This window comes from Clarias gariepinus, chromosome 24 (assembly GCF_024256425.1).
Source record: "Clarias gariepinus isolate MV-2021 ecotype Netherlands chromosome 24, CGAR_prim_01v2, whole genome shotgun sequence".
NCBI classification, from domain to species: domain Eukaryota; kingdom Metazoa; phylum Chordata; class Actinopteri; order Siluriformes; family Clariidae; genus Clarias; species Clarias gariepinus.
The window spans coordinates 8,474,975-8,486,191 of record NC_071123.1 but is presented as its reverse complement, the minus strand read 5'-3'; the positions used below and the strand labels follow the sequence as shown (position 1 = coordinate 8,486,191).

General features: G+C 39.4%; 1 protein-coding gene across 5 annotated transcripts in view; it reads right to left on the bottom strand.

Moving 5' to 3' along the window:
• Positions 1-1,907: 1,907 nt before the first annotated feature.
• Positions 1,908-11,217, bottom strand: part of cita (citron rho-interacting serine/threonine kinase a) — a 97,597-nt gene continuing 88,287 nt past the window's right edge. For 4 of the 5 annotated variants that reach the window (XM_053485550.1, XM_053485552.1, XM_053485551.1 and 1 more), the window contains 11 exons: positions 9,733-9,813; positions 9,385-9,520; positions 8,198-8,337; positions 7,892-7,984; positions 7,428-7,536; positions 7,191-7,319; positions 6,638-6,718; positions 6,471-6,549; positions 6,178-6,357; positions 3,429-3,753; positions 1,908-3,254 (listed from right to left, as the gene is read on the bottom strand). In XM_053485550.1, the coding sequence (XP_053341525.1) occupies positions 3,231-3,254; positions 3,429-3,753; positions 6,178-6,357; positions 6,471-6,549; positions 6,638-6,718; positions 7,191-7,319; positions 7,428-7,536; positions 7,892-7,984; positions 8,198-8,337; positions 9,385-9,520; positions 9,733-9,813 (1,377 nt within the window). In that variant the 3' untranslated portion in view covers positions 1,908-3,230. Of the gene's footprint in view, positions 3,255-3,428; positions 3,754-4,259; positions 4,421-6,177; positions 6,358-6,470; positions 6,550-6,637; positions 6,719-7,190; positions 7,320-7,427; positions 7,537-7,891; positions 7,985-8,197; positions 8,338-9,384; positions 9,521-9,732; positions 9,814-11,217 lie in introns of those variants that run through there. The other variant, XM_053485554.1, reaches the window with a different exon arrangement.

The following is an 11,217-nucleotide window of genomic DNA, read 5'->3' as shown; positions in this document are numbered from 1 at the left end:
CAAGCCTAAGAGAAACACGAACAGATCACACACTGATCTGGCTTGCTGTTTAACTACTCAACCGTGGTCATGTTTCTTTGCTGCAAATAGCAAACGATGTGTGTGTGTGTGTGTGTGCGCGCACGCTGGTAAAAGCTATAACTTCCTCCTCTCTCACTTCTTCCTGTACTATTGCTGCTGCTTTTTGGAGTCATGGATGCTCTGAAACATTTAAGTGAATAAAATAAAAGCACAACACACTGCCATGCCAAACATCACAGGCTTTAACCGTGTTTTTAATCAGGCTCGCAAAGAAGCAAGTCTGTTTTTATTTAGAAACGTGGCAAGGAAACGTCGCGTTTCTGGACGGGACACGCAATCAGATTGTGTGGAAACTAGATTGCACACAAACACAGCACTTTGTGTATGTACAAACATAAATGTCATAAACGGGGAGGGGCATAATATAGTTTTAAAACTTTTTTTTTTTTAAACAGATATGTAATAATTGTATGCATAAGTACTGACTCCCACTGAATGAGCTCTGGTGTAACTCAGTTACTGCAGAGGAATCAACTTTTATGCAGCTTGAAGACATATTCGGCTTATTTTATTAAAATAAGACACAATGCTTTTTGCAACTTTAAAGTTGTATAAAATAAATGAGATGTGCTGCAAGAGACAAAAATCTTCTTAAAATCTTGTTTACTCCACAAACTGGAACAATTCCTGAAGAATAATTTATAATTCCCAACTTTCAGTCTGTATGTTTGGAGTTTGCATGTTTTCCCTGTGCTTGGTGGGGTTCCTCCAGGTATTCCGGTTTCCTCCCACAGTCCAAAACCATGCAGATTAGGCCTAACTGGTGTTTCCAAATTACCTGTAGTATGTGAGGGTGTTTTTAAATGCGTCCATGCTTGTGCTCTGCGATGGCCCCGTGACAGATAAGCGGTATAGATCGTCTTACGTCAAACTGCTGTGGTATGTGAACTTTAATTTGATTTAAAAAAAAAATCCGTGCCACTTTACACCTGTTACTGCTTGCGTCTATTTCCAGTTCTCATCAATAGCATATGCAGGGTTACGTCAGTCATGTTTCCTCCTGCAACAATATTCTAATAATCTAATAAATGATCATTTACACATTCAGCTATTAAAATGCTGAAATATTTATAGTGATACTTTGAGGTAAATTTTCATATGAAAATTTATAGAAAAGATAGTTATGATAAATGAGCATGACTATGGCCTAATGGTCTATTTGTATATATATATATATATATATATATATATTTTTTTTTTCATCAAAAGATTTTTTTGATGCTTGCCTTTCATTGTTCTTATTGTTCCTTAAAAAAACAATAATTGGTCGGTCTTCCTCACCAATAACCACTACAGATCAGGGAAAAAAAAACATCAATTTGTTTTCATATTGTTATTCTTTTGAATAACAATTTAACACAGGAAGTTATTTGCTGTTTGTTTAGAGGTGTAACAAAATCTTTAAAAAAACTTATTTACTATCAGCATATTTATAAAAATGTGATAGAATCAAAATACAGTTTGAATTAGCACCTAGGTATCGTGATGATATCGTATCAGGTGGTCCCTGGTTATTCTAATCCTGTGGGTATTTAGAGTAAAAAATATTTAAAGATTTTCCGCTTTTTTTATTTTTAATATTCAGACTTAAGAACATAAATGAAAGACAACACACCCAAAGAAAGATAGAGCTTCTTTTAATAGTTAGTAGTATACTTAATGCTTTGACATTTAAAAAAAAAAAGAAAAGAAAAAAGTAAAACCTACAAGAAAAGCTACTCGTCAGTAGTTGTGGGACATCGGCGTTAAGAGCACAATGGAGGAAGTGCATCAAGTAACAAGGAAAGGAAACAAGAGGCTGTAAGGGAACAAGTTGTGTACTGGTTTGTTCCTCACACAGTTTACATGCTACAGAGTGAGACAGCACGGTACGAATGGCTATCATAGTGACTCAGCGCTTCACTGCTGGAACGGTGTACTATGGGTAGCTGATCACGTCAGTATAGCATTCATTCCAATAGTACTCTGCTCATAATTCTGCTATTCATTCATTCATATCCTGAGGGTTAAAGGCCATGCTGGCTCGAGTAATAAACCAGGACCTTCCTAAATAACATACGGCTTTAACAGACTGCTGTCGTTCTCGTTCTGTGCCATAAAAAAGAAAACAAAAACCATAAAAAAAAAAAAACTAAAAAAAAAACTCATTGTCACAATGCTTTATAATTGACTTCTAGTGCTTTGAGAAACAACAGTTAAACACTATAGGTATATATCTTACAACTTTAATGAAGCTGATTGGGCAGCAAAGTGGTAGAAAAAAGAAAAAAAAAAACGGCAGAGATGCGAATTAGCTTCAACGAGATGATCACGTACACCAGTAAAACAGACCTCAAGCTATATGTTCCGCTTTGAAGCATACGCGTGGACGTCGTACGTGGTCCGGCATGGTTCGTCTGGACATTCAAGAGGAAATGTTTACAAATGAGCTTCTCGCATTTTTTTTTTAATACATTTTTTTCATTAACAAAAATAGACATGGCTTAACCAGCCTTAGTATTCCCTTTTAAAAAAAAGAAAGCGCTTATATACAAGTGTCACAGGACGTCCTGAAGTGTTACAAAGTTCTTTCAACAGGGGACGTGTAGTGTGGGTACAGAGGAGGTATAGACAAACAAGAGGAGAGACAGACGTACATAAGAGTGTGTGCAGAGCCTGGTTATTTAATAAAGCATCATGGTGTTTCGGATCATGCCGAGGATTAGAGAAGGTACTCGGTGTGGTGCTCGTAATGATCATTGTGCCGTGATGCTTTCAGGCTCAGGAAAAAACAGGGACAGGAAAAAAACAACAACACCGAACAGAAGTGAAGAGAAGAGTAAAGGGTCATACGGGGTCATATTCCTCTATTTGTACATCATTCCGTGTCAAGCTGGGAAATGAATACCCATGTTACTGAGCAACCCCTTCAAAGAAGTTTGGAAATATTAGTATCACTACATACTGCTGGCCGGGTGGGTGCCAATACTATTAAACTTATATAAGGCGTCTACAGTGAGAGATTGTGCTGTGTCAGCATTACTGAGCAAGGGGTTTCACACGACTCCGTTTTTGCCCATGGGGTAGTTGGCTGGGTCACATGACTTACGACAATCTTGTTTTTGGTAAGATTACAAGAAAAAGATGGCCGGTGTTGTTCTCACTCTCTCTCACACTGATGACTGATCCCATACCTGTACACACACACACCAGTTGGAAAGTAAGTAAGCTGTATTATTTCTTATTTCTCATTTGTTATACCTTAAAAAAAAAAAAAGTTTAAACACATATTGTATACTTCGATCTTACATCATATCAAAACCTTTTTTACAATAAATTCCTTTAATGTATTATTCTTCAAGTGCTACCTTGTTGACACCGTTGATTGGCGTGCGGGACGACCCTGTGTGCAGCCTCTCAAATGCACGACCGGGTGACCTCTCCCTCCTCAGCTCCATCACGCGGCCGGGCGAACGCTCCAGTCGGGTGTCCATGCCCCTGTCCACCAGACGGCCCGGGGACTTCTCCCTTTCCAGGGGTCCGGAGGGAGACGCGTCTCTGCGGAACTCGGTCCGAGCCTCGCGGTACCGGCGTGGTGTGGCCACCTGCTGCATGCTGTCCTGAGGCACGGGGCCCGAGGCCAGACGCTTGGAGATGTGCTCGTTGTAGGTGGGAGGGCCACGCTTGTTTGGGCTGTAAGGGTAGTGCGAGGAAAGACGAGCATTAAACAATCAATCATTCAGTGTTGAAATCCTAACGTATTCAAAGGGTTTTTAAAATCTATCGATCTAGCCAAGGAGCAAAAGTAAAAAAAAAAAAAAGAAAGAACACATTCAAAAATATATAGTCTGTTTTACGAGAATGCAGTGCACACTGACATGATGGAAAGCATTCACAACAGTGAGGGAAATCGATCATTCACATCACAAACATACAGAAGACTCTTGTATGTTTCCCAACTTCCCTTAATTCACCGCTGTGTCCTTTTTAAAATCAGAACTCTAAAAATCTCTTACCCTTTTTTTTTTTTTACTGATGATCAAAACCTTCTCTCAACAGCAGTGTCATCACACTACTCAGAATGAATAATGATGTACTAAACAAAGCATTATGAGCATCTGTTCAACAATAATATCACTGGTGTGTGTGTGTGGGGGGGGGGGGGGGGGGGGGGCAATGACTCAATGTGCAACAGGCTGAAGTACCAACAGGTGGCAGTACTGTCATGAGAGATAAATACTTTCTTTATTCATATTACAGTTAATCACTGCTGATAACATTTTTACATTTAAATAAAATAAACATAAAAAAGTAACAGCCTCCTCACTCCTTGGAGCAAATAAAAAAAGCGCTCTTCCTCCTGTAAAGAAGCGAATGCATGGTGAGTCTCACAGGCAAGCCGCGTGATTAAATACACACTTTAAACATCTATCGCCCCTAATATATTACTGCAATTACACATCAAGAGAACAACCCCGAGTTATGTGTTAGTTATAAGCACAAACCCAGGTAACATCCACCGATCAGCACTTTTAACTACACACACACACAGCGCTGGTGTCAGTGTAATCTCGTTAAGAAATGAGAAAGAAACCAGTTTGTCTGCTTTTAACTCTGGTTAAGTAGATTTATTACAATTTGCATTATGGATGTAGCTGGAACGGAAATGTTACCAATACCAGTATTACCGCACTATTACACTATGCTTGCAATCTTTATCTTTATGTCAAATCCTGCATTCACACTACCAGGCATCGAAGTGACGGGGTTAGGTCAGTTCACCATTCAGGAGACAGAGACAGCGAGTAATGTCTGAAGGGAATCTTTTTTCAGCTTAGGCAAATTAGGTTGAAATCCAAGAGAAGTTTACAGACCGAATCCTACAGCACCTCTACTCTCAACCTTCCTGCATCTAGTCCCATCCATCATTCACCCACACCTGCATGCAAAGATGAAAGAAAAGCCACAATCTTGTATTTTTCTTGAGGTTAACGAATATACCCTACATACTGTGCAAAAGTCCTAAGCCACCTCTCTCTTTTCTTCATATTTTGCTTCCAAAGAGCCAGACCTTCTTGTATTTGTAATGTAGTCTTGGGGACTAGATCTCCAGGTTTACTCAAGCACTTTTCTGGCTCTCATTCATTCCTTAAGAACCTGTACCTAAGGAATGTTTTTTGTTTGTTAAGCCACACAGTGACCTGTTTATTAGTCAAGCATAAAAAAAACAAACATCTAACATAAGGTTTGAAACAGTGAGAAACAGGTGCAGATGATAACAGATGATGGTTGGTGATTACACTGATAAAAAAAAAAAAAAAGTGTGCAAAATGTTTACAAAATTTCATTTGTACATTGCACATTTTCCATATCTGTACAGGTATTATTGTCTATATTTTGTATGGCTAAGATTGTTTTTATTTATTTTTTATATCATATATTTTGTCCTTCTATTTTTTTCTGCAGCTCAGTTTTTTTTTAAATATTTTATTCTTATTCTATTCCATAATTTATTTCTTATTGATAACCTTGATTTTAATGTCACGAGCGGTCGTATAAGCATTTTACTGCATATCATACTGTGTATGACTGTGTATGTGAAAAATAAAATTTGAATTAAAATTTTGAACGCTGAATGGTTGGAACAGAAGAGAGGGGAAATGAGGATGCTGCTGAGGTTCTTATATCAACATCCAGCTGTCAAATTGTATCTTTAGGCACTTTGGAGCCTGTCACAGTCAAACATTTGTTCCAATTTCTTTAATTTAATCCACATCATTTAATTTAAAATGAAAAAATGAGGTGGTTCAAGATTTTTTGCACAGCACTGTATAGTTTAAGTGATAGTAACACAGTGATGCCGTTTCAATATTATTAACTTGCTAGTGTGAATGCAGGATTGCTTTCATGGTGGCCAGGCAATTAACTTGCTTATTTGGTCGTCATGGTGACACAATAACCAAGCCATTGAGATGATCATTGTTCAGATATTTTGGTTCTGTAACGGAACTGATTTTTTCTAGCGCTGGACGTTTTTGTGGTGGAGATGCATGTAAGGGTAAATATCTTGTTGGTTAGCTATTACACAGGTATTTGGATTTCTAATATCCTGCTGACCTGCGGGTGGAGCTGTTTCTCTGAGGCTCGGAGGCGGGGCTCTCCTGCACCAGGTTCCCCTTGCAACAGATGACCCTCAGCTTGTTCTGGTAAGATGAGGCCAGGTATACAGCGCCGGATGAGATGGCAGGACCCAGGTACCGTGGGCTAGGGATGTCCAGATGAGCGTAGGCGTGGGGCCTGTTTTTTTTTTTTTAACACAAAAAAACAACTAATTATTAATGAACTGAGTGCTGTATGGTATATATTAAGTGCATTAAGTATAACAGAGATGATATAAGGTGACGTCCTACCCTAGCGCAGAATGGCTCTGAACCTCAATCACATCCAGAGAGTTGAAATAAGTGACGAACAAGTACGGCTCTCTGTAGGCTGCAGTGTGCACAGATGTTAAGAAATGATGTCACTAGTGACTATGAATAGAAAGCTGCTGATGAGTCAGGAAGCACGCACGACTTACCGAAGGACAGGGGCAGTCGGCTCCATTTGATATCGTCATTGCGACTCCGGCGGCCGTACGCATCCACAAACACTCCGAACTCTGCAAACAACAAAGAATGGTATAACACATGATTGTCAACATCCCACGCATAGTTTTGATACGATTAATGTTTTACAGCAAGCGCACCTAATTTAATCTTTATGTTATTAATAATTCTGTTTAAAGCACTTGATGAGTAAACCAGATAAGCTAATCGTCTCTGTGTTAAAGTAGGCATTTCTTTCCCACATTTGCTGATGAAACGTAACAAACTCTTTAGTAAGGCTACAAAAACACCTAGGACCATCTTCCAATTATGTGAGGCACAAATAATTAATCTATAATCTATTGCAAAATATCTTTTATCAATCTAACTGCTCTCGGCTTGTTATAACTTAAGAAACAGCAGTCAAAAATGTTCTATCAAGAATCTACTAAAACTAAAACTTTGAGGCGTTGAGCTGTGGGGTATCTGGTCCTCACTCGGAGAAGAACACAAGCGCTTACACACACACACACACATCCTGCGTACCGTGGAAGCAGAGCAGGTACTCATCCTTCTGTGGGGCGCACGACACTTGGATGATGGAGATGGGGAAGCTGTGCGAGGAGGCGGCGAACACGGCCGAGGCCAGAGTCACATCATTTTTATCCAGGAACTCTGCATGACACACACACACACACCTTAATCAAAACTGCATTACACACCCCATTAAACCAGGAGTCAGGCGAAAAAAACTGAATGTGTGAGTGAGTGTGTAAGCCGTACCCTCCAGCACATACTGCTTCATCTCGATCTCGTAGAACTTGTTTGTGCCGATGATGATGCTGTAACCTGTAAAGTGAATGCAGCTGCAGGGCTCGGAGGTCTCGATCTCCTGAGAGAGAGAGAGAGAGAGAGAGAGAGATGAGGGGGAGAGAGGAAATGAGGGACCGATGGATAGATAAGGTAAGGAAGCAAGAGACACAGAGAGAAGACAGAAAGACAAAAAAGAAACACAAGACAGACAAAAGAACAGAGACAGGAAAGGAGAGCGAAAAAAGAAAAGTAATAAAGAAAGAACAAAAACAACGAGAGACAGAAGGTAAGGGAAGGTGAGCAAGCGACAGACAGGATAGACAGACAGATAGATAGTGGTATCAGAGTGAAATTCCTGCAGCAGATGCAGTGATGATGAAGTGATGTAGTAGTGGTGTAGAGGCATGTGATTAGTGCTGAGTTCGCAGACTCACCTTCCTGATGCAGAACTTGCTGAGGCTTTCATTGTAGCGCAGGATGGTGATCTTATTGGGCATTGCAGCACAGATACACATCCCATTCTCAATCTGCAGAACACACAGACATTGATGAATTACTAAGTGCATCAATGAAACCCCTGTAAAAGACAATTGAAAGTTAAGACGCTTTGCACTATTCAGCCATATGCTTCAGATCTGCTGGATAGAGATTCTGTTTGAAAATGCCAGAACAGCCCTTTAATATATATTTTTTTTATTCGCCAACTGATATACTGTACAATTCAAGCCCCGAGTCCACACCTTGCCAGAGGCAAAGAGATGACATCCCTTCACTGCCTCAAAGATGTAAGGACAGAGTTCAGGCTGGGCAGGCAGGTGAGACTGAGACAGAGACTGCTTCACTCGTTTAATCTCCACCAGACACAAAGCTCGCTCTTCTCCTGCACAACACACACATAAGTATAAATACTTTAATTAGCACATCTTTTCAGAGAGAAAAAAAATGCTGTCTTAAAGAACAAAAGCATGCAAGCAGTAACAAATATATGACGTTCATAAAGTCCTAAAGGTCAAAGATATTTAGGTATGATATTATCTATTCAATAACAAGGTGGTGTTATAGATTTATTCCTCTCAGGTAGTTTCTTGGAGTGAAACCCATTTTATTTACAAATAGAATCCCACTGAAAATGAGTCAATAGCTACCAGCCAGAAGGCTTTCCCATGCTCCGTCTGAGACACGTGACACGAGCATCTTTTCGAACTGCCCACGCATGGTTAGTGGGTGGGAGGAAAGCGTTAGCTGCGTGAGCGGATTGGTTGGTGAGGCTTGCTGTGAGAGTGCAAGTATGCTTCCATTGCTTCACTCAGAGCACGACCAATCTGCTCCCTAGTCTCTCAGCTACGGATGCAAACAGCTTCTGTTGCACGATCGGCACAGAATAAGCTACTATATATGTGAAGCGGCTTCCAGTCAAAGACAGATTATTTAATACATATTTAGTTAGAAAAAGTATTTCCTTTAACAATTTTCTATTTATTTTCTTTAAGTTAGTAAGACATTATAGTTATTATGACACAACACATATGGCATTAGATAATTAAGCAACAACAACAGTCAGTTGTCATTTTAAGACACAAAGGTCAGCTCCTCTGGAATAGGTCTTGCAAAAACAGTATTGTCAAGTGCATTTGCAAAACACCTCAAGCAACAAATCACCAATTAACAAACAGCACCTGAGATTGGAGCCATTTTGAAGGCATTACAGAGCATATGTATCTCAATAACAACCGTTCAAAAGAGATTATTGCATATTTTGGATGCCTTCAGCATTGTTTTACAATATAGAAAGAAATCAGAAAAACAGATGAAATTAGAAGAAGAAAACTAATCAACATCTCAACAGCACTTGGGGTAGTATATCACTGCGGTAGTATAGTAAATGCTCAGCGATTTATGTACAAGAAGTAGATTTGTGTGTACTGACCTGTGATCATGAGCAATTTGTCGAGCTCTTTGAGAATCTGGATTTGGAAGACGGAGGTCAGGCCCGGGATGTGAGTCAGAGAGTTCTTTATCACATTCAGAGCGTATAGACCCTCTTCTGAACCCACCATTACAATCTGGAAAACAGAAATACGCCAAGTGACGAGATCGGCAGTTTTGACATTTACACAGCGCATTAAGTAATTACACAGCGTCGTTTGCAGAATGCACTAACAAAATGTCAAACATGCATGCGTTTCTACAGAACGCGTACAATGTATTCGGTCAGGGGTGTCAATATTTATGGATCTGTCCAATATGAAAAGATTGTGCAATTTTAATGAAATACCTGGTCAGTCAGTGGTAAAGTACAGTTGATATCCAACCGATCATCACCCTCCAGCTTCAACAAAGAATTACCCAGCAGTTTCTGAATACAAGACAGAAAAGGAGATATGGATAAAGAACGGTCTACTAATATGTCCCATGTCCTTTGACGAGAGCTATAATGACAGGACGAAGCACCCTGGTTTTTCAACACATACATATTTCCAATGACAGCGTACCAGCATGACAACAGAGGATTTAGCTTTGAAGTCAGCAGGGTTCAAGCATTAAGCAGATTCGTTCCCTGAGAGGGGAAGGATCGAGGCATTCATGGGATGAAAGTGCAACCAAAATACTTGCACACACAGACATATACAAGAAACATGCTGAGCTGCATACTACTGTAGCACACACGTATACTCCATGTTTTGGCAAGACTGGGATGGTTTAATTCATAGGTGTTAATCTCACAGACTGCAAGCCTAAAAAGTGAAACAAGCTATGACACACTACCTGGCATTAGTATTAGCATAATATAATAACTAAAACCTTATTCTGGAAAAAGAATAAATCCATTTTCTCCCAAAGTCAGCATAGCTACAAATAGACGGGCTGTGAGTACTGAAAGGTTAAGTCATTTCGCTTGTAGTAGAAGTGGGTGTCATTTCAAAATAAAGAAGATGTGACATTTATAAAAGAGTACAATTCACGTCACCCTTATGACACAAAGCTAAAATTGGGGAAACTGACGCACAACCAGAAACAGCTTGCCTAAATAGTTGGAGAATGGCATTTTAAACACAGCAGGACTGTTTAATGAGAAACTTTCTTTCAAATCGGAAAACAGATGGATCCTTTTCAAAATATTAATATTTAATTAAGAGACAAGCTGCACTATTTAGTTATTGAAGTTAATTTATAGTATTTTATACAATATTATTTTTTAGTCATTTAAGAGTTAGTTCTGACCGAGTAATCTGACCGGCGACAGGCATTACAAGAGTAGTCACATGAAGCATTACAGCAATGGGACATTTAACTATATGCATCACTCCGTGTCACAGGTGTTCTACTTATTTTAAAACAATATTCAATTAAACTAATTGTCAGTCACATAAGCTGATTCATATCTGATAATGTTATGTCATCTTAAACATCAACAACAACTAGTTTCTAATACAAGGCTGAAACCTGAATCCCTCTCTAAACCCTGATCAATAGTACTACTTGTTGTGGGGAACAAGGCATTGTACATTGTACACAGTGCACTAGATTTCCATTTAACACTAAATGGGATACAACCAAAGACATCAATAAGAGAAACTTTACAGGAGATTTACAAGACTGTCCACCACCTCCCATGGTTTATCCGCCTCACCTTTTGGCTATACTATACCAATAACTATTTAAAACTACTGTACATTCACTCTTCATAATTACACACTGCACATTAACCTGTCTGTGTCACGTGTCGGTCCCCAGCTTGGCACTAGCTCAGCCAGTCACA